The sequence below is a fragment of the Podarcis pityusensis genome, assembly GCF_964106645.2.
Source record: "Podarcis pityusensis genome assembly, chromosome: 17".
NCBI classification, from domain to species: domain Eukaryota; kingdom Metazoa; phylum Chordata; class Lepidosauria; order Squamata; family Lacertidae; genus Podarcis; species Podarcis pityusensis.
Window position 1 is genome coordinate 23,494,072 of NC_138042.1, and position 25,438 is coordinate 23,519,509.

Sequence of the window (25,438 nt, forward strand, 5' to 3'; positions counted from 1 at the left end):
TAAAAAGAGTAGTGCTGAAATGTAAATGCATACAAATCTGATGTGCGTTTAGAAATCGTGGCAATTCCATTTACGTATTTTCCCCCCAATTGCAGTCATTTTCTAATTAAGGTTAAAATTAAAATCCTTTTTGCTGAACAGGTGAGCACATGTGTGCTTGCACATGCGAAAAACACACCCATACCCAGAGAAACAGTTCGGCAAAGATTTCTAGCACAGTATTTAACTTGCTTTTTATTTTATTGTTCCAAGGAACACTGACTGTGTTACTGATTTAAAATGTACAGTATTGTTGTATTATGAATCTTCACGATGTGAAACTACAATGCTTGTAAATGTTTTTAAATGCACTTAAGTTTAGTTGGAAGACTGATTCCTCACACAGGAATAGCTTTAGAACACAAATAAAGAGTTTTGAACAAGATACAGATTTTTTTTTTTTTAAAGTATCATGAGTGAATGGTAGTCTCATCCTAATGGTATATTGGGATAATAACAGTAGTATGTAAATAGGAACAAACTAAAATGCAATATATGTTTTTAATGTATGGCGGGGAGGAAACACATCTTTAAGTAATAGAACTTGCTGAGATAATGTACGTATTCATATTGCATCTGGGTTTTACAGTGCTGTTATAAATAAAGTAGAGCTTTGCCACACAATGGACAGACTCCTATGTTATCAGTGATCCAGACATAGGGCTTTCCCTTTCTGCTTTCTCTGCCCTCTTAGAAATATAATTGCCAAAACACTTTGGAATGTGTGTGCAAAGTTTTGCAGCATCGTGTGTTAAGGCAGAAAGAATAAGAGCATTTGTTTCTGAGCCCAATAGAACGAAACACTGAATCGCCGTCTAATAGTGGCTGGGGTGTGGGGTGGAGAAAGCTAACTCGACCTTTCAGAGTTTCTAGTTTTTGATTAAGCATACAGTTGAGCTGGGTAACCTCGTATGTTGCACTGAAATCAGTGCTGCTTGCTCGGTGAGTTTCAACTGTACGTATGCTTGAAATCTAGGCAGACAGATTGGTATGCGACGTCTTTAATAACTGTGCATGTTTATACCGGCAGTAGCATAATTAACATTGTAATTTCTTAACTTAATGTTGTCCCCCAAGACAAATATAAATATATACATATGTCTGGGATGTTGGGAGCAGGGGTGAAGAGCAAGTCTAAGTAGCCCAGTGTTCTCTGCTATCTAGACATATAATTAGAGACAAATAAGGTATGTGGCTATATTAAAAAGGTACTTTTTGTACTATGGAAAGCTCTCTGTGGCCTATTTTAACTTTTGTTTCCTTTTCTTATTCACAAATGTCTAATCCTTCCCATTGCAGGAAGACTGGAGGTGTTCCACTGTAGTGCAGGCAATACAAGACTCTTAATTGGGTTCTCTCTCTCGCAGTATTCTGTGCTATCTTGGGTTCTGAGGACATACTTTCAAGTACTATTTAAGACAATGCTATATATTTCATTCTCAAATGGACCAGCTAACTGACTGCTTATATCCTTCCACAGCAGTCAAACTTGTTATCAGAAAACATTATAGAATTGTTGACATGAGGGAAACAGTTGCAGGGTTTTCATGTGTTTTGAGCACCATCAAAAGATAAATATTCCGAAACGGATGTGCGTAAGAAAAGGAAATGTACTGAGAGCTACACAATTGGTTTCTTTAAGTCATATGGTACATTTGTGTAGAATTAAAGGAAAACTTGTTCTACATTTTCTGGCAGTGTATTCCTCATATTTGTCTTGCCTTCCTGTGTTGAATTATGCATACTTAAGTGCAATTTGCTATGTTTTGCCTTCTGCAGAGGAGTTATCTCTCACAAAGCCTATTGCGTTAATTCAGCAAATGACACTCTACCATAAAATATCCTCCAGGAGCATGTTTGGGGTTGGCATGTGTGTGTTACCTGTTTATGCTTCTGTATATTCTTAAGTAATTACTGTACTTTGTATCCTCGGGAGAAACTTTCTAGAGCTGGTGAATGTTGCTAGCATGTGGTTATTATGCTTAGATTATTAAAGATGGGCATTCATTTTGATGAATCACAACAGAATTTCCCCTCCCTTCTGAAGGATGTCTTTATGGAATGGGCTTGGTTGCTCTTTGCTTTCAGTCTGGTTCCTGGAAAAGCCTGCAGTCGCACTGCTGTCTGTTAAGCTCGTATTGCTGGTTTGTTGGTGTGTCAGTGAGTGAATCTGTATCTGTCGGGCACCTGAGGACAGACGTATAGTCATACTGTAGTTTTCAGGAGGCTCCCCATCCCTGCACCAGACATCACTGAGCTCGTCTCTTACTTTATTTCCTCTTATGGGAAATGAAGATTGGTTATCTGTGTTTTCACAGCTTCCTTACACTATGAATATGTATGTGTATGTGTGTGTGTGTGTGTGTGTGTGTGTGTGTATGTATATGTATGTATGTATGTATATATATATATATATATATATATATATGGATCGCTTCCATAGGTGACTCTCCTCCCTTTTTTGTATTGTGATAAAGCCAGCAGCTGTGCACCTATCAGCTGTGCACCATAGCAATTAGCTTATTTAATTTACTTCTCTTGATGTGAATGAAAACATGCTATGGATGCTGTTCTTGCCACTGGTGGCATTTGGTTCTTGTGTATGTAGCATCTTTGGCGATTACAGACCAGAACACATGTTACTGTCACCAAATGGCCTATCCCTAGGTTATAATAGTTTGAATGACTTAACCTATACAGCCTTCATGTTACAAAGCTGTGCACCCTCTCTAAATGTCCAGCAGGGATGAGTAGCTGGGCTATGATAGTTGAGTACAACACCTCAAGTGCTTCTAAACTGTGCGAGCAAACTTGGTAAAGTTGTCACAGAGTGACCAGTGCTACAATAACAACAGTATGGGTGCTCCAGGCCTTGGAAAGGATCAAACTAGCCAATGCAGTGTGATATACAATTGTAGATGGGACTGATCCAGTGCAAGTCTGGATATTTAATGTCAAAACGAAGTGAAACTTTCAATTTTGTTTCTATGTTGTGGTGTTTTCTGTTTGTTAGCGGTTTGAGATCTCCCTTCAAAATCAGTTTTGTACTGATTCACAATAGCTTTGGACAGTTTGGATAGGTATGATCGCCATCTTCAAATATTTCAATGGCTGTCGCATGGAAGAGGGAACAAGCTTGTTTTCTTCTGCTCTAGAGGGTAGGACTTGAACCAATGGCTTCACGTTACAAGAAAGGAGATTCCGGCTAAACATACAGAAGAACTTTCTGACAATTAAGAGCTGTTCGACAGTGGAACTGACTCCCACAAGAGGAGGTGGATTCTCCTCCCTTAGAGGTTTTTGAGCAGAGGTTGGATGGCCATCTGTCATGGATGCTTTAGCTGAGATTCCTGCATTGCAGGGGGTTGGACAAGATAACTCTCACGGTCCCTTCCAACTCTATGATTCCATGTACTGTCATACCTCGGGTTTCAGACGCTTCAGGTTGCGTGTGTTTGGATTGTGCAATGTGCTGAACCTGGAAGTACCAGAACAGGTTACTTCCGGGTTTCAGTGATTGTGCAGATGCGTTAAATTGAGCTTTGCGCATGCCCAGAAGACCAAATCGTGACCCGCGCAGACGAGGCACTGCAGGTTGTGAATGTGCTTCCTACATGGATCACGTTTGCAACCCAAGCATCCACTGTACCATGATGTTCACATTGAGAACGTAATTCTAAGATTGAAAACTACCTTGATCCACCACCCGCTTTCAGAGATGAAAGGAAGAAGACATTTAAAATGTATTCATTGTTATTACACAAAACTGATGGACTTGCTGCGAAAGTTCAGTTACATGGAAAAACAGAATTCTGTGCACATGGTGCATGTGAGGTGGTAATTATGAAACAATGGAACCATGTAAATGGAAGTACTCTGCCCCTGCCCCCGTTAGGTGATCAAAAAATTATGGGGCTGTGCTGGTGGCCCTTGCAGTCCTTGCATTCCTTTGACCCTGACATTCACATGTTAGGTGTGGACATCTGTACAGGTGAAGGCTATGCCTACATACATAGAGCTTCCCTGGAGCTGGAACCCTGACTGCACAGAGGTATTATGAAGACCTTCACTTAGACCCTCTGTGTCTTAACACATGTGTCAGATGTGGGGCCTGTTCAGCCTTGAGGGTGAGGACATCTGCACAGCCCTACTTCCCCTTGATCGCATGGAGACTCCTAAATGTGAGTAATGTGTGAGCAAAGAGCACTTCAGACTACCCAAAAGTTATTCTCATTACAACAGTCTTTCCAACAACCCTGTAAGGAGCTAAGTCAGCAGTATTATCTCTCCTGGAAAGTAGCTTGTTCAAGGCCACCGAAAAGTTCATAGCTTGAAAGGAATGCTACAACCTGAGACTTCTGAGATCACACAAGTGCAGTGTGATCATATGTGTTTACTTGGGTTCCCAATGGGCATCTGGTTGGCTACTATAAGAACAGGGTAATGGATTAGATGGGTCACTGGGCCGGACCAGGAGGGTTTCTTGTGCTCTTATGGAACATCAGTTCCAATGAAACCCATTGGTCTTAGTTTGGGTTCAGGCCTGACCATGGGACTCATTCAGCCTTGGTTGCCCTAATGGATGACCGTTACAGAGAGGGTCGGGGGAGTGTAACCAATCTTCTGCTTCTTGATCTCTCTTCAGCTTTCCATACCATTGACCGTGGTACCCTCCCCAACCAGCTCTGGAGAATGGAAATAGGGAGCACTGTAATACAGAGTAGTTCCTTCTGATCCTACTTTGGGTCAGTTTCCAGAGAGTAGCATTGGGAGAATGCTTTTAAGTCCCCTGGTAGCTTTGTTATGGGGTTCTGCAGGTCACTATTTTATCTCCAGTGCTATTAAACAGATATATAAAGATTTTGGCTGCTCTCTCTCTCTCTGTGTGTGTATACACAATCTGGGTCATTCACAAAATTGCCATGTCTATAGTTCAGTGGTTTGTGTGTGTGTGTTTTAGAAAGACTCTTGTTGTTCAAGAATCCCAACAGCTGAAAAAAGGTACGTTCAAGTATGTTGGTGAATTTGTCTTTTATGGCAGTTTAATGGAGGACACGCTGAATATTTATTCACAAAGGAAACTTCAGGTCTTTAAACCAGAATTGTCACCCCCTCGTCACCCTGTAGGCCTTAGAACATTTTCTGATATTTTTAAAAAATTGTGTGTGATTCACCCCGAAATAACTTTATCACATCTTATATTAGTGCAAAGCACTCTAAAGTGAAGTACTCTAAAGTGGTCACTTTACAGCACTCCTTAATAAGAGAGAAAAAAGTGTTATTTCTATGGGTTTACACCGATGGGAAGTGCACCTACAGTTGAGGTGGGCTGCCTTTGAAGGGTTAATCTGTTGGCCATAGCCATTTGCTTTGACATTACCTGCTTTGTACCAACCCCTCTCTCGTTTCCTCCCCCTCCCTCTGGCTTGTAAATTTATGGCAATTGCAGCTGCTCGACTTGGCAAGCTCCCCTCATTAAGAGACCCCTTTGAGAATGGGTTGTGTTTGAGTATTTCCCTAATGAGGACAGGACGGGGTTAAAAAGTGACCATTTCATGGTTGACTTGAACCTGCCTGCTTCTCTTGATGTGTCCTTGTGAAATGCCTGATGTGAATAAATCCCACTTTGCAAAAAGAAAAAAGAAAAGGGAAAAAGGAAAAGTCACTGGTCCCTTCAGGACAGTTTACACAGCGGGGGAAGGGGCTGGAGGGAGAGGCCAAGGAGGAAAGTTTACCTGAGGCAGGAGGCAGGCAGGCGCTGGCCTGGTGGAAGAGTCTCGCTTTTGCCTGTTTTGGTTCATCAGGTCAAAGTCTGCAGAATTTGAGGCAGGGCAGGGTGAGCGTTGGGCGCGTTTAAGCAAAGGAGTGCCCCTTATACAGCTGCAATGTTCTGGCGCAATAAGTTGGCAAATAAATTCCCCAGTTGGCAACCTAAGAAGGCTGTCCTTTTGCAACCTTTATGTTGTCAACCCGCGAGGGGGGTTCCTTCGAGTCTGTTGCAGGAAAACAGCGAAGAGCCTTGCAGCACCTTAAATGCAAAAAATAATAATCTTATGGCACACAAGCTTTCATGGACTAGGCTACACCATGCATGGGGCAGCTGTCCTCAGGAGTTTATATATATAGGGATACAGAATGAAAAGGGAGACGGGAGACGTTCCCAAAAGTATATTCCCGGATCTTCGCACCGTGTGAGAACCTGGTCGGCCTGCGTTGTTTTAATTCGCTTGCATTCCTTGAAGCGAAAAAAGGCTGCAACCCGCGCGCGCGAACTCTTTTCAGTTCCCTGGCACGAGCTGGCTGGCGAGATTGAAAGCAGACTAGTGTGTTGCTACCGCGAGCTTTTTTCCTTTCCTCCCCCCTCAGGAGGAACCCGCCACCCATTCCCTCCCTGAGCTGAGCTGAGGGGAAAAAAAAAGCCCGCCGGAGAGGGACGGGAAAGCAGCCTATCCGAGCAGCGCACACGCGTGTGAGCGCGGCGGCTCCTCTGCCGCCGGGCGGGGGATAGGGGCCACGTGGAAGGGGCTCCCCGGGAGGAGGGCGTCTCCTCTCCTCCCCCCCTCCCAACTCCGTTCCGTCACAGGGTCTCTGCAAGAGCACGCCCAGCCCCATATTGCAACGGGGAGAGAGAGCGAGAGAGACCCCCTCCCCACTTTGCCCCCCCCCCCAGCACTAGCTACACAATGCAGTGACCTTGGCTCCACATGCAAGGCGACAGGGTAGCGAGGTTTGCAGACGCTGCCCGTGCTGGGAATGCCTCTGCAAAGAAAGACCCCCCCGGCGCACATTTCCTTCCCCCCCCTCTCCATTCTTGTTTGGCTAATTAGTTGCGAGCTGGCAAAGTTTCCGGCTTTGTAGCCCCCCGCACGCCTCCCCCGCAACTGCTATATCGAATGTCCACAGAGCGGCGGACTATTTTGTTTAAGGGGGGGGGTTGCTTTCCCTTGCACTTTCCCCTTTTTTTTGTTCCCTCCTCCTCCTCCCCACTTTTTTTCTGTGCGGGAATTTTCCAGCGGGAGCTTTTCAGGAGCGAAGTTGGGCTGTTCCCTTCTTTTGGCGCTCTCGGGGAACTTGCGCTTTGCAAATAATCTCTCTCTTCCCCGCCGCCGTCCAACCCCCCCACCTCTCCCCAGTGTGCGTCCTCCTCTCCCAAACCCAGACGCACTCCCCTCCTCTCTCCTTTCCCCCAGCACAGAGTTCCCCCTAACGGTTAACCATGGGGTGGGGGGGGGGGAAGGGGAGGGCGAGAGCAGGAGAAAGTGCAAAAGCATGTTTGCGAAATGGGCAGCAACCGAGCTCTCGTACAGTGCGAGATGATGATTAATAAAGAGGAAAAAGCCACGGCGAGGGGAGGGGGCTCAGAAAGGAATGTGTTTGCAGCGGCAGCAGCTGGGGGAGGAGGAGGAGGAGGGCGAGCGTCGATGGTGTAATGAAATAATAAACCGAAATCCTGAAGTCTGATGGGGGGGGGGGGAGCACAGCTTGAGCCTGGGGGGGACGGGACGGACCCGAAGAAGTGCGCTCGGTGCAATGCAAAAAACCCCCCAAACACGCACATGGACACCCCCTCCCTCCCCTTCTTGAACGTCCAGGTCTTGCAGAAAGGAGATCATAAAGGAGGGAGGGGGAAGGGGAAGGAGGGAGGAGGAGGAGGACGGGAAGAAGAAGAAGGGGGGGGGGGAGAAAGAAAGAGATTGATCGTTTTGAATTTTCAAGAGATCATTTTTATTACAGTGGGCGTTTGGAAAGCAGGCTCTGAACATTATCCACAGAGAAAGGGGGTGGAGGGGAGGGAGGGGAGAAAGAGAGAGAGAGAGAGGCACAGGCTGCTGCTGCTGCGAGAGAAGCCCGGCGGTTGCGCGCTGCTGCTGCTGCTGCTGCGAAGTGTTTTGCAGCCTTGGGGGGACGCGCGCGCGCACACACTCCCGGGCTGGCGCTCGAGCGCACAGGGCTCTCTCTTCCTTTGCAAACTTTCGCCTTGCCATCACCGCGCGCGCCAGGATTTCTTTCCTGCTCCGCTCCGCCGCCGCCGCCGCAGCAACCTTGAACTTTGGCAACGGGGTTTGACAGTACCGTGGTGTATCAACCCCCGCGCCGCGACAGCTTCTCCAAGAGCGATTGCAGATCCGGGAAAGAAAGAAGTGGGGGGTGGTAGTATTAGTAAGTGGTGGTGGTGCAAAAGGCAGCGCGAGCGAGGGAAGGGAAAAGTCTCGCCAACCCCCCCCCCCTCCTTAACTCCTGCTGCATTCCATCCATCCAGCCCCCCCCCACCATCCGGTTTCTCTCCCCCCCCCCCCGCAGCCCCAATCCACCAGCAGCAACTGCAGCAGCAACAGCACCAAGACGGAGTCTCCGAGAACAAGAGGGTTAAAAAGTGTAGATTGGATTTCACCCCGGGAAATCCAGCGCTCGGAGTGAACTTGAATCTCTTTGGCTATTTAAGGAGGACTGGGGTTTGTCGGGAACTCGCGGCGCTCCGCGGTCGCTCCTTCTGATTCCTTCTGATTCCGATTTCGCCCGATGACTGTAACATGAACAGATGAGACCGTTGCGCTTTTGATACTTTTTCTCTCCGCAGAAGTGCATTCTCAGAGCGAAGTCATGATGTATTCTCCCATCTGTCTCACTCAGGTAGATATTTGTCGCCTTTTCTTACCAATCCAAAAACAAAACAAAAAACACCACGAAACTTGCGCTCGGCAAGCGGGTGGGTTTGTAAGAGTTGCAAACTGTTCGAGCCACTCGGACTTTATTTTTTTTGGGGGGGGGGGGAGAACCTCAACTGTATTGCATGTGTTTTGTTAAGTTGTGTAAATCTTAACTCTTCGAGGTGTGTGCGGGAAGGACGCGGGGCGGAAGAAGGAATGCAACATTTTATTTTATTTAAATACCGGGGATGTTGCTAAATATTGTTAAATTGTTTCTGGAGGAAATAAATCCCAGTGGTTATATATTAGAAATGTATATAATGAAAATGTAGGTATGGATCGTATTGATCTAGACCAGAAAATACTATTGCTGCTACCATCGTTTTAGCTTTTCTGTTTAGGTATCTGAGTGACAAAAGGCGAAAGTGTTCCATTATTTTTAATTAAGCATTGACAGTAGAAACATAATATGATCCCATGCTGAATTTTATCATATACTGTATAGCCTTTCCAGTAATGTGAGGTTCGTTTGAAAAGAAAAGAAAAGAAAAGGTCTCTGAGCAGTAGAAGTTCTCATTTGGCTATCCAGTACATTTTTCCTGCTTTACTTCGGTTTTTGTAACTTTATAAAGTCGACGTCCAAGGTCAAAAACAAAATTAAACTTTTGCTGTCACTTTTGGCCTGCAGGCTTGCATATTCTTTTGGACGTTAGAAAGAGTTATTTTATGTACTGCATATAAATTCTAGTACTTGGTAGAGCATTTGGACAAAGAATGTTACAAAAAGATTTAACTGCAAATAGCTTTGATGCAAAGAAGGTATTTATAGTTTTAACATATGGCGAGTCTTTTGTGATGATTGGCAGGATAAAAGCTTCAGAATAAATAAATAAAAGAAACGGATTGCAGATTCTGATCCAATATAAATTGCAGCATAGCGCCATGTGAGATGTTAAGGGTCTATAGTGTGTAACATTAGTAACATTTATCGTTAAGTGGTCAGGGTATATTTCAGGTAAAACGTGAATCTCTAGGTCAGTTCTAAACAGTTCTAGTTAAAATCTAAGCAGGGTGCAATTTGAATGGTTTAATCTGCAATTATATGACTAATAGGTGTGGAAAGAACGAAGGCTCCGAGTTGTTTAATATTTCTGTGGCATACATTGCGATATAGTTAAATAATTAAGATTTCATTTGACAATTAGAAGCCATTGTGGTTCCAAAGGACTGAGGCATTCACAGCATTGTGAATGAAGATTTAAACAATGATAAGGCTTATTCAGTGATTGGATACAGTCATGTAGCTTTTTGGCTGACACGTTTTTTATTGTTTATATTTTGTTTGGCATCAAAGTGTGATTAACTTGGGGATCTTTTCAGCAAGTGAACGTAAACTTCATTGGTGCAAAACAGGTGGGAAAAAGTGTTGCAAGATATTTGAAACATGTAAAAAAAAAGAAGTCAATATCCCAGCATATAGGTATCTTGTAATAGATTTAGACATACAGCATTACCATATTTTTTTCATTCACTAGGTACTCTGCTGCTTGCAAAATTTGATACTTCCACCTCCATATTGGGAACATTTGCATAGAAATAAGTTTGGCTAGTTTAAGTGGAATTTGCTTACAAATACATGAACGCTGCCTTGATTTCATTATCTGCTACTCTGTGCTGATACAAGATATGTATCATAATTTACCTTCAAAGTTGAAACTTTAAAAGGCACCCCCAGTTGTTATGTGTATGTTATGGTCTGTTGTTATTTCCTGCCTATTTGCCTCCTTTCCTGTGCGTTTTTTTTAAAAATACAATATTTTCACAAAAGCTCTTGAGTGAGTTCTATCAGTTGTTTGCCATATGTATGGTTAAATATCACTTTTGGTTTATGCAAGATAAGTAGTTTGTTCAGGTTCAGTTTGTATACAACTCACTGCTCCAAACAGTTTCATGACAAACCTAGCGGCACATAATTTTAATACTACTTGAGTGGTTTTTAGACGTACCTCCAAGTTTTGAAATGAAGTTTTGTACGTCCAGCGTTTTTCTAAGTCCTATTTGCTCTGTCAATTTGCACGTCACTCATTTCTGAATACTGAATGGCATATTGCTGTGCTGTATATACATTTGTGGGAGAAAAAAAATCTAGCAAAATTAAACCCCAAAGCTGCCGTTCTCCCCACACTTGCACAGCAATTGATGTTTGTTGTGGTTGTAGTCCTGACGGTGCTTTATAAAATATCTGTGCACAGAAATCTTAGGAGACATTGGAGTAAAAAGAATTCAGTACACCTGACTTTTCCACTTTTTCTTTGAAGTGGAAATGTTACTGTATTTTAAGATTGTGATCCGAAGCACACTAACTTGGGATCACACTCAGCTACACTCAGTAGGACAGAACAGTAAGTGAGATGTCAGCTGGAATTTCGTACCTATGGGATCTATATTTGTTATGCAGAATGGAGGATTAGTAATAGAATACTTCCCTCCTCAGTTTTGTACAATTAATAAAAGCTTTTCTTTTCTGAGGTCTGTGGCATAGATGTTAGATCCTTTTTAACGCTCAGATTCTAAGAAAGTTTTTAATAGTTTGGCTGCAGAAGTAGTCCAGCAAACCTAAAGGTTTCGCTATAATTTATTTCTCCCCTACATTGCTTTTGATTCAGTTTAGAACAGAAAAGTCAGTTAAAGCAGCTTGCATACCTTTAAACATATTGTTATGGAGTCATCTTTTGTGTGTGTGTGTGTGTGTGTGTGTGTGTGTGTGGAATAGTCTCCTACATCTACTAGAAAATGAATCGATGGGAAGGACAGAAGGTGTTATGTGAAAATACTTTTCCATGTTCCTATTCTGGAGAGGAAACTTGACCATTTTATACTACGGTTGCAGAATAGATATAAACCATTTTAAATAAACAATTTTTGTACAAATTGTCCATGCATACAAATTGTCATACAATGCGTACAATGAACAAATTGCCAATGCACGTTAGAACATTTGAAAAGCTTTTTCTAACTGTAGCTTGGTTGCAAAATGCCGTTATGATTGCTGATTATTCATGTTAATTCTTGCCACATGCAATTGCAACATGCATCTTTATTTGCAGTGTTTTGTCTGTCAGTACTCTCCGCAAAATATCATCTTTTATAAATGACCCTTTAAACAGTTTTGAGGAGAATGTCTGTGATGTCACGTCTCAGCTAGAATAAACTTTGAGTTGTTTATTTTCAAGCATTTTTTTTAAAATATCCCAGGTGTATATTGAAGATTATAGAGTTATTCTATGCTACAGCAAAATGGCAGGGTTTGGTATTAGGGTTTAATTTTTATTTTATTAAAAAAATATATGTTCCATGTTTAAATAACATCTGTTCTTATTTCCACTTTCATCGCAGTAGATATGTTTCCTCATAGCTTTGTATCCATTATTGCTTCTGATTTTAGCAGGTCCTTACATAGCTGAAATATGCAAAATTTAGGTGTATTATCTGGACTGAATTAGTAGGTTCCATTGAATTTGATGGGGTTTACTTAAACATGCTTAGAAATGGTGCTTTATGGCAGTATTTGGCGCATGCCTAAAAGTAATGCTGAAGTCCGAGGCTTCACAATTTTCTTGGTAAGATCCACAATACTGTACTTGGACTATATCACTGACAGAATACGGCCCTACCTTGGCATCAGTGTTATGCTGTCTTAAATCTATTTTGCACAGTAATTTTAATACTACCAGATACCACCGCTTCACTCATTTCTTGCAAATCGGCCTGCTTTGCCACTTTCCTTCTAAATGCATTATTAAAGTCCAGAGTTCTGGAATAGCTGTTTTGCACGGTCAATTCTTTTCTGAAGGAAAGAAATAAACTGTAGTAGTTAACAAAAAAAAATAGCATTGAGATAAGGAAGTCTTATCATGGGCTGTGGTTGCTCTGAACTGTGCTGCCTTCCCACACAAAGAGCAGATTGTGGTTTAACTCTTTCCATGGTGTAGCCCTCAAAGTGACAGAAATCTTCAAAACACTACTGATCACTTTACTTAATGATTCTTTTGCCACTTTGCTTCACTTTATATTGTAATGATTTTGAGTTTCATACTATCCATTCTATTTTAGTTCATTTCCCTCTCTATAGAAGGGGAAGGTTTATGTTTAAAAAACCAAACCTGCAGTAATTCTGAAGACCTCTGTTTTCTTTACTTCTAAAAATGCAAGGCTTAGTATACAGAACATTAGGTAACAAAAATACAAGCATAGCTTTATTTGTTCAGTACTAACTCCTTGGGTCGAAAACCAGCAGCTTGCACAATCTATGCAGTAATTATAAAAGCAATAAAATATACTCAATCTTTTAATCTAATGTGCACCTCCATCCTAAATATATATTGTATATAAAATAGTTCATTTAGATCAGTTTGACCTGCTTTCAAATTTAACACGTGTTACTATCAGTGTGTATTAACATTTTGCCCGCCTGAAAAATACAGTTTGAATTTCTAAGGGAACAATTGTAGCATCAGCATTATATTCCTTGTAACATGACTTCAACGTTTAGTTTGAAAGTACATGGAGTGATTTTTTAAAAATTAAAAAAAAAAACAGTTAAAAACAGTCTAAGAAGAAAAAAATAACTTTAGAACCACTCAGAAATGCGTATACCAAAGGTTGGGAAGCAACAATAGTGCTCTTATTTTGGCACAGTTTTCTTTCAAAACCATACATTAACTTGCCATGTGTGTTTAGGCTGTTTTGGTTACAAAATAATTACGTATGTGACAGAAAGAAATGTCTGTAAGATGAAACCTTAAGGTGAGCATCTTCCACTTCACGAAGTAACATAATTGCCAAAAGTAATGAATAGAATCTAAATTGCAATAAATATCAAAATTAGGAAAATAATATATGAATCTTTAGGAATAGCCTGATGATAGGAAGAACTCTCTAGAACTATAAATAAATAACACGTATTTTAGAAAAGCAGGATTTACCCAATGATGCAGTGTTAATGTCACTCTGCCACAGACAGCTGAAGCACAAAGAATGCAAAGTTTGTGCCAAGTTGTCCATTTTCATTGTATGCCTGAGATAGATTTTTTTTTGGGGGGGCACCCAAATATTTGCCACATACTCGTGACCAGCTAACAAATTAACTAACACTGTAAGGCATTGAACCCCCCACAGTAGAGTGGAGCAAAATTGCTGGGACAGCAATAATGATGCGATTTTAATTCTTGAGTGCGTAAAGTTTTGTTTCACAAAGTTATGAAAGGAAAGGTAGATAAGCGGTGCATAAAACTTAGGTGGTTTGGCTCTTGTTGTACATCATGTTCCTTTTTGCCTCCTTTCCTTAACTTTCCCATGCTTTCCAAAGGCATCATCAGCGCTGGAATGACCCTGTTTCAGCGCTGGAATGTTGGGCGATTGATAAGAGAAATGGATCAAATTTTATGAGCGCATGCTCTTTGCTGAGCTATCGGTCTCTCACTGACAGCGTGCTCCAAAAGTGGGAACTGTATAGCACCGCACTTACCACACATCTGCTTTGTGTTTCTGTGCCACGGGGAAAGAGAAATGTGTGGTGCAATTCACACCTACCTTCTTAAGGGTTCTGCTGGGATGTCTTAGCAAAAATGGTACTGTAGCTGGTCGCACATCTGAACTGCAAATGTTAGAAGCCACTTATTGCTCTTATTTTAAGAAGCAGTTATATTTGAGTTGTCATTTGGGGGCCAAAGACGAAGGGCTCTGTCTGTGTGTGTGGGGGGGGCCCGACTCTGATGCAAACCAAAACTCCATGCGAATTCCAGAAATTAAATGTGGAAGTATTTTTAGAGCAGTTATTTATAATTTTTTTGGAAGTTGAAACTGTGGTTAAATAAAATGAAAAGCGCCTAGTGCTCATGGTATTAAAGCCATATATATATATATATATTCATTTTTTACTTTAGAATGGGGGGGGGGACTGTTGCTCTTGCCTTCACCATGCAAACAGAACTGATCTTTCAGTTTTTTCTCTCTCCCCCCTACCCGACCCTGTTTCTTCTCCTAACAGGATGAATTTCACCCATTCATTGAGGCACTTCTCCCACATGTCCGTGCAATCGCCTACACTTGGTTCAACCTTCAGGCTCGAAAACGCAAGTACTTTAAGAAACATGAAAAGCGAATGTCAAAGGACGAGGAAAGAGCAGTCAAGGATGAGCTACTTAGTGAAAAGCCTGAAATTAAACAGAAGTGGGCTTCCAGGCTTCTCGCCAAACTGCGCAAAGATATCCGCCAAGAGTACCGGGAGGATTTTGTGCTAACTGTTACCGGGAAGAAGCACCCGTGCTGTGTGTTGTCCAATCCTGACCAGAAGGGTAAGATTAGGAGAATTGACTGCCTGCGACAGGCAGACAAAGTCTGGCGTCTGGATCTAGTCATGGTGATCCTCTTTAAAGGTATCCCTTTGGAAAGTACGGACGGAGAGCGGCTCATGAAATCCCCCCATTGCACAAATCCAGCACTTTGTGTTCAGCCACATCACATAACAGTATCAGTCAAGGAGCTTGATTTGTTTCTGGCGTACTACGTGCAGGATCAAGGTAGGTTACTTGCCTTGTATGAATATGTTGAACCCCCTTTAGATCTTTCTCCTTTAAGCCAAAGAATATGCATATATATTTCCCTGCATACATGTACACAGGTGTATGCTAATTTGCATATTTGTACATTTAAGTGACATGTATTTCTGAGAATGCATGTCAAGCTTTTGTTCCAAAAGGGAAGTTCGAAATATTGGGGAAGCTTTCAGCGTGTGTTGCAGAGCAGAAGTTTTAAAATGTTGGTAAATCTATTGATACGAGCAAATGAGCAAAAGCTATATGCACTTATTTAAACAGATTCGTATCTGTTTATATCAAATCTTGCCTCCTATCTCTTTCATGGTTTTAGCAAGGAAACGCTCTAACCCCTACAAAAAAGATTCAGTTTTAGAGTATGGCCTATGTAGCATCTGGATATTAATATGCACTAAGCGCTCGTTGTATGAACATCTCGTGTTGTTCAAGGCACAATAGGTGTTCGTAGCTTGGTCTTCCTCCAAATATTTCTGCAAATTATAATTTCCATAACATACACAAACTTTAAAAATGTTGCTTCAATATGGAAATGTGAAGTTACATTAAAATGTAACAAAACACATAAGCAGTCACTATCGGAACTGTTTGTATACTTAGATTATTGCCTTCCATTTTATGTATTTTCAGTAATAAATCCCAGGTAAATGAATGTTTTGTTTTCAAGTCATACAACAAACATGTTTCAAGAAGTGAACTTACATCCCATAATGTTTGGAGTTGGTGGCTTTTTGCATAAATTGGCCTGGTGTTGGAAGGTAGTTAAAAAAAAGACAGGAGGTCATATTTTTGGTCCAAGTATAAAAGAAGGGTATGCTATGTAACTTAATGATGAAATTAAAAGTAAAACGGGTGGTGGTGGTTTGGCTTGTGATTTTCACCTACAATTTAAAATACTTCGAAAGTTGAATGTTCTGGTTCAGTTTACATGATTCCATCCTTGTTTGCCATGCTTAGTCCTAACTTCACATGGAATTGTTATATAATAAAATATGACTAAGTATCTATTTTAGGATTAATGTATACTAATGAAAATACTTTCCTGTTCTCATTTCTAGCAGTAAGAGACATAAACAGAATTAAGGGCCCCAATTCAGAGCAACTTCAATTGATAAAAGTCTCACTGAAATAACTGGACTCAAGTTACTACCAGTTTCAATCCCATTGGTTTCAATGCGATTTAAAGACAGTTAGCTTCCTTCCAGTTGCGGCCCAGCTGTTTTGCTGTGATTTTCATCTGAAAATTATGATACATGACTCTTAAGACTGCAATCCTATGCAGGGTTGCGAAAGGGTAAACACCTTTAGGATTGTGCTGCAAATTAATCTTGGAAGAAGGAGGAAATAAGCTATGGTGTTTGCATATGCATTTTGTTATGTATATGCTAACGTACATGCATTGTGTTAAAAATGAATTATTATTATTTTTTGCACCTCAAAGTGTTTTTAAGGAAGGCTATAACCAGGTGATGTGCGCCTCATGCACACCGGAAAGTCAAATGCAGATGAAAACAACGTAGCTATAGCATCTATTGTACCTGCCTACCTGTTCTTCTTAAGATGCTGTGCTTTGAAGTTGATACATATTCCACTTGAACTGAGAGCAGGGCTGAGATGGAGAACACCGTTTTGCTAGTGATACCTAGTGGATGTTTTCGGTTTTCGCTAAATCAGCCTGAATCATGCAATCATTCCGAATTTTTCAGCCTTTCTGCAGTTACTGCGAAAAATAACTGGATGTAAAGTTGGTACATATCTTTGTACCAAGTCACCTTTGAGAGAACCTTCCATTTATTGCATACTATGCGTCCTCTTTGTATGCTATCAGGGTGTGTGTTTTTTTGTGGGAGAGGGTGAAATCTGCTAAACGACTAGTATTTCTATGCTTGAAGGATTCTTTCCCTCCCTTTTAAAAATGGTTCTCAGAATAGTCCGCGCTCTCAGTCTCATTTTTGTGTTTTGGCAGGCAAGGCACCAAGGGTTGCTAGGCTTGCAAGAGGTAGAAGCACAATGTCAGTCAGAGTAATGATCTCTTTTATAGCAGATTGGTCTTCTATTTTGGTATATGAAAAATCTATTTGGTAGTGCCTCATCAATAAGGCGTAGTAATCTAATCAGTTGTTGGACAAGGTGGGGGATTTTAAAAGAAGGACAAAGTTCTTAAATGAATGAAAGGATAAAATAAGGCGCATGTTTAAACGTTGGCGAAAAGCATGTGGAAGAACAGTTTGAGTGCCAGTAATGGTTGCCAGTGGCACCAGGATTGGCATCGGACCCTCTTTGTTTAGCCTAGAATGCCTGTGATTTGTTGGTTGGCATCCGCATTGCAGAGCAGAGAGCAATGTTACAATATATTGAGAATTTCCTGATCTAGAAATGTCAGTCCTTTTTTTTGTGCTTTGACAAAGAGGATTTCTTCTACTTGCTTCCCAGATCTGTACTGGAAGAAGAAATATAGACCAGTCTATCAAGTTTTTGTTGACAAGCTTTATCTGACTCTCCTTCCCAGCCATTCCTCTCAAAACTCTGCCTGTCTCTCCTTCACTTCCTTTTTCGTTGTTTTTTTTTTTGCTACAGGTCTACTCTTAGAATTTGCAGGACACAAGCGAAATTAAACGTTACTTGATACGCTTGCTTGTGTTCGTACCACTTTTATGGGGAAACAAATTAGGATAAAATGATTTCCTAGTCCACAGGTGTTCGAAACACGCAGCACAGAATAAATACTTTTTTAAAAAGGGAAGAAAGAAAGGTTTTCCTCCTTGTTCCAGTGTTTCTTGGATTCATCTTAGTGTTAAATGTTGTGAAAGCTATACATCGCTTGAAGGAAACAGGTTTCGTGGGCTTGTTTCTGATGTTTGGTTCAAGCTGTGTTTCAGTCCATAAAATCATTTGGTAGTATTTGATTCAATCAGTGCAGCTCTTGTGCTGTGTTCCGTTTCTACAAGAACCGCCATTTTGTTTGTCAAGTGCCGGCAGAGTGGGGGAGGATAAAGCAGACAATGTGCTTGATGCCAATAATGGTTGCCAGTGGCACCGAGGTTGGCATCAAACCCTCTTTGTCTAGTTGCTGAATGCCTTTGATTCGTTGGTTGGCATCTGCATTGCAGTGGGCACATTGGAAAGTTTTTTTGACAATCGCTGAATGAAAGCTGTTGTATTTGTTTGCCGCAGTAGAACTTCAGATAATAGAAATCCTTCGTCTAATAGATAACTTTTTTTTCCCAGTTCTGTAGTAGCAGATTGTTAAAGTTCCAATTCTTTCTCCCCCGAAGCACACTTTTTTGTTTGTATTTTTCTTCTACAGAATTTAATTCTTCCGTTGTCTGCTATACTTTTGACACTCAAAAGACATTGTATGGCATTATTATACATACTGTAAGCTGTATTGTACAGCTCGAAATTATGGATGTGTTCAGTTTATCTTTTGTTGTTCTGTGACCGAAATAAAGTTTGATACTGATACCGATCACTAAAAAGGCAATAACAACAATGACATCATCTATCTATCTATCATCTATCTATCTATCTATCTATCTATCTATCTATCATCTATCTAAGCTTGTGTAGGTCTTGGTATGTGTCACATAATTGCCACATGTTTTTCATTCTGGTTATATTACACTGTTCCTATTTTCGCACATTGTTTAAAAGTAAGATATTAAGAGAGTTGTGAAAAAGCTTTCATTTCCAAACCAAGAATTCAGCAGAAACTCACCAGACTTTCCAGCAAATAGATGCAGTTCTGGCAAGTGTGCTTACTTCTGATGCACTTGAATGTCCAGATTTTAAAACATCTAAATACCTTTCTGTTTAGCTGCATGGGTTGGCTACCGGAGACCAGTGAAAAGGCCAAGTCATTTCTGTTGATGTTTCCTAGATGGTTAGCATTAATACTGTTTTCTGACTAACCACCATTATCTTGTTAATTAGTAAGATGGATTAGCAGTTCTACCCAAAGGGCTGCACTAAAGGAAGTCTGGCTTGCATGAGCCCCTGAATCGCCAGACTGTGTCCTGTCTGGTATTAAAAAAGGGAGGGGAAGAGGGTGATTGCTGGGGGGGGGGGGGATGGTGGACTAGGAACTGCTCTGTCCCTAGAAAAAAAAAGCAAGGACTGCACATGAGAAAAACTTGATTATCACAACTCACTAAGAAATGCATAGATAGCAACTCTTCTGTGTTGGCAAGCCACATAACTTCAGCATCTTGTAGTTTACGTGATGCTTACTGGTATGTGTATTATTTTGGAGGAGTGGCAGTACCTGACAGCATAAAGGCATTTTTTCCTGACCATTTTACTCAGAGCTGAAGTTTTAGCGGCATTCAAGTTTTGCATTAACTCGCACTTCACTGGTATTCAGCCTTGCTTATTCAGCGGTGCTTATTTGAAACTTAACTAACTCTGAGTTTAATGAGATTTGCTTCCAGGTGCTGTGGTCTAAATCACTGAGCCTCTTGGGCTTGCCGATCAGAAGGTCGGCGGTTCGAATCTCTGCGACGGGGTGAGCTCCCGTTGCTCGGTCCCAGCTCCTGCCAACCTAGCAGTTCAAAAGCATGCCAAAAAAGTGCAAGTAGATAAATAGGTACCACTCCGGTGGGAAGGTAAACAGCATTTCCGTGTGCTGCTCTGGTTTCGGTGTTCCGTTGTGCCAGAAGCGGCTAAGTTCTGCTGGCCACATGACCCAGAAAAACTGTCTGCGAACAAATGCTGGCTCCCTCGGCCTGTAAAGCGAGATGAGCGCCGCAACCCCAGAGTCGTCTGCGACTGGACTTAACTGTCAGGGATCCTTTTTAAGTGACCAGTAGATTGCAGCAAAATTGGCAACATCTTTGGAAAACCCAGGCAATCCAGTTTGTTTTTGTTTTGTTTTGGGCATTTCTTTTCGGGAATCGCATTTTAAAAAATAAATTAGGCTTGACAATGAGTGTGAAGCGAACAGAATTTTATAAACCCAATGCAGTCTTCTAAACAGCGGCGGGTAACTTATGGCCCTCAGAATGTTGTTATACTGCAGCTCTTGTTTTCTGTGACCATTGTCCATGCAAGTCGGGGCTGATTCCAACCTGGAAGACCATAGGCTTCCTCCCTCCCACTTGTAGACACAGTACTTGAACACAGCTCCGGTATTGTAAAAGGCTGGATTCCAAACTTTACTACAATGCCCAAACATAGATCAGATTACACATTTCAGAAGCTCACAACAGAGTAAGCTGCATGGGTAGATATGGACTAAGATGTTGGCCCAGCCACTGATATTCCCCTGTGCTCCATATCTGAAGAGCTGGGTGGGCTCAATTGTTCATGCACTTGTTGTCCTGAGCCACAGGACTAGGCAAGCAAGTAAGCATTTCTGTCAGTGGGCTGAGTCTGCTTCTGCTGTCACCATCATCACAGTGTTCTTGGCGTTGAAGGCAATGCTGACATGCCTAGATCATCATCTGATCTGGTCTCAGCCACCACTCCTGAGGATGGGAAGTAAAGGTAAAAGGTGTAGGACCCCTGGACGGTTAAGTCCAGTCAAAGGTGACTGGGGTTGCGGTGCTCATCTCGCTTTCAGGCCGAGGGAGCCAGCGTTTGTCCACAGACAGCTTCCTGGGGCATGTGGGCAGCATGACTAAACCGCTTCTGGTGCAACAGAACACTGTGACGGAACCCAGAGCGCACAGAAACACCGTTTACCTTCCCACCGGAACAGTACCTATTTATCTACTTGCACTGGTGTGCTTTCGAACTGCTAGGTTGGCAGGAGCTGGGACAGAGCAACGAGAGCTCATCCTGTCGCGGGGATTCGAACTGTCGACCTTCTGATCTGCAAACCCAAGAGGCTCAGTGGTTTAGACCACAGCGCCACCCACGTTCCATAGGATGGCAAGTACTTCACTGATGGGAGGTGGTGCTGGAGTCATGACTGGTGGCTCTGCTATCACATTAAGGTCATCTGATAACAGGACTATCTCCAGACAATCCACTTGGGCCTTCCCCAGCACCCAAATCACAGCCGGCCCCCTCACCATAATCTAACTTCATACTTTCTTCCTAATCCTCTTCCTACTCTCACCAGCTCTGCCAAGAAGCCTTCATGGGGCTCTTGACGATAGGATTCCCATCCCTACTTTAAAATTACACTCACCTTTGCATTATAGTATGCCTAAGAAGGATATGTAGTAATAATTCTTTTTAATGCATCGGAAGCCATCTTTTTCAGCTGTGAAAACACTTAAGGTGTAAGCTTCTTGCTTTGGATTCGTCTTTTTGTCTTTATTAGGGAATTATTAGTGTTACTCTGGTTTAGTGGTATTAACAGCATAACCTGTTACTGCTTACTAATGCAGCTGTTGTAGTATCAGGTCTGCATCTCCACCCCGGCAACTTTAAGTAGGCCCATTTAAGATGGGATGATACTGAATTAATATTTTCGCCCATGGAAAAATACCAGTGGAGGAATGAATGCATTTGAAAGACTGTATGAATTCAATATCTATGTTGTATTATGGAACAACAGTTGAGCATTTGTTTTTGGTCTGTTGACTGTAAAGTTGATATTATTTGTACCATTTTTATCCCACTCCTCATCCAAAATAGGCTCCCAGAGTAGCTTATAAATGTCAGTGATAAGACAGTCCCTGCCCTTAGGTGTAGAATCTAAAATACATGACACAAAAGGAAAAGGTGTGGAGAGCGATGATAGAAAAAAGCAAACCCAGGCACTGTTTCTTACTTTATTTACTTAAAAGCATGCAATGCAACAGGAAAACAATATACAGTATAATTAAAACAAAACATAAAACCAGTTAAACAGTAGCACAAAGCCATATCTAAACAGGAATCTAGAGCATTTAAACAAAGTGTTGGTGCTGACCTTTAAAGCCCTAAACGGCCTCGGTCCTGTATACCTGAAGGAACGTCTCCACCCCCATTGCTCAGCCTGGGCACTGAGGTCTTCATCCTAGGGTTTTCTGCTGCTTCCCTCCCTGAGAGAAGCAGTTACAGGGAACCAGGCAGAAGGCCTTCTTGGTAGTGGCACCCTTCCTGTGAAACTCCCTCCCTTCAAGTGTCAAGGAGTTAAAGAACTACACAACTTTTGGAAGAAATCTGAAGGCAGCCCTGTATTGTGAAGTTTTTAATGCTTGATGTTTTACTAGGTTTTTATATATGGCGTAAGTTGCCCAGAGTGGCTGGGAAAACCCAGCCAGATGGGTGGGGTATAAATAATAAAATTATTATTATTATTATTATGAGAAACCAAAAGTTGAAGGTCATTCACCATGGTGAATGGAGAGACCCTGCAGTTCCATCTCCTGTAGCCTGATTGAGTGACGGCCGATGACAATTGAGAGAGGAGTCTAACGGAGCTGGTCTTTCAGCAACTAAGAAATATGTGTTTTCAAGGAACATATATTGATTTTGCTTCCTGCCCCAGAGGACTCTTAGGGTCAAACTACACATAACGTTAAATGCATCTGCATGCAGATGTTTTTTTTAAAAAATGCAAATTGCATCCGCGGGGGGGGGGGAGGGGGCTGATAATTAGTAGGATCATGGAAGGCACAGAGAGGGAACTTGGCGCCAGTGCCAAATTTGCTCTCAATACAAATAAGGGGAGGGGAGGGTTAAATTTCATGCCTGCTCTGATGCTGTTAATTATCAGCCCCTCCATGCTGATGCAATTTGCATTTAAAAACAAAAAAAAACCCCTGTATGTTAAATGAAAATATGTCTTTAAAGCATCCAGTTTGGCCCTTAGTTCTTGAGATATCTAACGGTGTCAGTCCAATCAACTCCTTAGACAAGATGCATCTTATTCCCTTTGCATTTGAAATACGATGTGTGCCACACAGTTGCATTCTGGATAATTTGATAGTTTTTAGAATGCTGCCTAACTTTATTTTTCAAAAATGGGAAGCGTGATATGATGGTGAACACACAGATAGGGAGTTGCGGCCCACACTAGATCACTTGTGCCATGTACACATATGCACACATATCTGCAAGCATGCACCGTTAGTATTTTATGCATACATCTAAGAAAAACGACAACAAATTGGCCCCAAATAATTGTGACAAGGCATTTCAAGGATGACCTGGCCCTTTCGAGATCTGCATTTGCAGAAAGTTCAAAGCACTCCCTCTACTATGAATATGGGCACGCACGTGCGGATTTCTTAATTCGGAGGAGGGACTAGACAATATTGATTGTTGGACAGTAATACAATACTGCGAATTTTGAAAAATTGACATTTTTTTATGTTAGCAAGCTTGCATAGTCTGAGTACAATCCTATGCTCATTCCATGTACTTAAAGACAGTGGGGCTAAACAGACATAACTGTAAGTGGGTGAAGGTTTTAAGGCTTCATTAGGCAAGTCAGGCTGTCATCTTTAGTGGCTTGAAAGCTATAATACGAAGAAACAATTTGCATAATTGTGTTTTGAAAGGAAGAAGACTGTTTATACGGAATGGCTTAGATCCAGAGATGTCTTGCATGAGTGGAATAGTACTTCTGCTTGTGCAGGATGTAGCCCCATTTAATTCTTCTGATGTTCCAATCCTGCTGTAGACCCCGGGCCCCTTTCCATGCTTTCCCAGAGGGGTACAGCGGGGTTTAGCGGAAAAGCCCGTTGCAGAGGTTGAATTCTACTCAGTATTCTCTGGATCCAGCCTGATGCACTTTTTCGTGTGAGGACAGTAAGAATTTTGATGGGTAGCAGAAACGGCACACGTACTAAGAAGTAAATCTAACTGAATTCAGTGGAGCTTACTTTTGAGAAGATATGCACTGTTAACACTATAATCCGAAAATATCTATTAGTTAGTAAGCACTACCTGACATAATGGGACTTATTTTAGAGCAGGCATAGGCAAACTCTGGCCCTCCAGATGTTTGGGACTACAATTCCCATCATCCCTAGCTAACAGGACCAGTGGTCAGGGATGATGGGAATTGTAGTCCCAAACATCTGGAGGGCTGGAGTTTGCTTCTGCCTCTTTTAGGGTAAACTTGCATAGGATTGTGGCCATATTTTATCTGAGTTCTTACTTTGGGTGTTGGGATTAATGGCAGATCTCAACCTAATTCTGCCAACCCTCCACATGATTTTGCTGCATATTAAGACTTTACACAGAATTGAATTGAAATAATTGCATTTTAATTATTATTTAAGTAAGTGGGAGGGAGGGATGTCGGAGGTATAGCACTGATATCTGACGTTTAGTCTGTTCTTTTGAAGTTTAGTAATAAAACTTTTTTTTTTTAATGAAGTATGTGAGGCATTAAATTTAATTGATTTATGCCTGGGAGAAAAACAGTTCAATAAAAGTTACCGAAAGTAATCTCAATAATTGAGAGGCATTTCTGCCAACAAATATATTTTAATATATGATAAATTACCAAGCTGTATCTATCAGATCGATCTTCTGTTCAAACATAACGGCACGGAAACCTGTCGTTAACTAGTTCGTAGGTAAAAAGAAGTTTTGCTCTGCTTCATATATGGGTCGAATTCTTGTTAAATGCAATTGGGGAGGGTGAGATCCCTGCTCAGTTCTTTTGAGATTAAAAAGTGTGAAAACCATTCTTAGTCAGGGCAACTTGCATTTCATCATGTTGACATCTGCAGTTTCTGGATGGATTACCTTAGATTTGTTATGCCATGTTAAAAGCCTTGTTTTACGAGGCCAGTCTCAGTTCCTGGCCTCAGTGTCAGGAACCCTGCTATGTGATGCAACATGTCGCGTTAGGTTTAATTGACCAAAGCTGATTTGTTAAAACAATTCATTTGAGCAAGTAACTTATGCCCAGACCAAATTGCTACCTGAATCTTTTGACCTTGACTTGTCTGGGTCACGAAATGGCTACGAACTCCTTGACCTTTCCGTTTGTGTGGAAGTGTCGCTATTTCTTCTGCTTCTTTTATGGTAATAGCTGACAAGAAGACTTCAGCCCTGACTTCACACCCCAGTGGGCTTCAAGGCAGCCTCTGGTATTGCTATGTCTTCTATTTGATGCGGTCTGGCTGCAGCCTTTAAGTTTGCTTTTGTCTGCTGACAATGATGGGGACAAATTGGCAGCCCTTGTTTGTGCAGAAGGGATAGGAAAAGGACATTCTTCCTCCTGGAGGGAAGTGGCCGTCGCTT

General features: G+C 41.8%; 2 protein-coding genes across 16 annotated transcripts in view; one reads left to right on the forward strand and one right to left on the reverse strand.

Annotated features, from left to right (window-relative positions):
- FREM1 (FRAS1 related extracellular matrix 1) overlaps positions 1-25,438 on the reverse strand; it is a gene marked incomplete at its 5' end in the record, with an annotated part of 715,053 nt that overhangs the window by 45,975 nt on the left and 643,640 nt on the right. The window lies entirely within an intron of this gene.
- NFIB (nuclear factor I B) overlaps positions 8,359-25,438 on the forward strand; it is a 208,937-nt gene continuing 191,857 nt past the window's right edge. For 2 of the 11 annotated variants that reach the window (XM_080987839.1, XM_080987842.1), the window contains exons 1-2: positions 8,371-8,670; positions 14,737-15,268. In XM_080987839.1, coding sequence (XP_080843965.1) covers positions 8,641-8,670; positions 14,737-15,268 — 562 coding nt within the window. In that variant the 5' untranslated portion in view covers positions 8,371-8,640. Of the gene's footprint in view, positions 8,671-14,209; positions 14,318-14,736; positions 15,269-25,438 lie in introns of those variants that run through there. The other 9 variants (XM_080987845.1, XM_080987847.1, XM_080987844.1 and 6 more) reach the window with 7 other exon arrangements.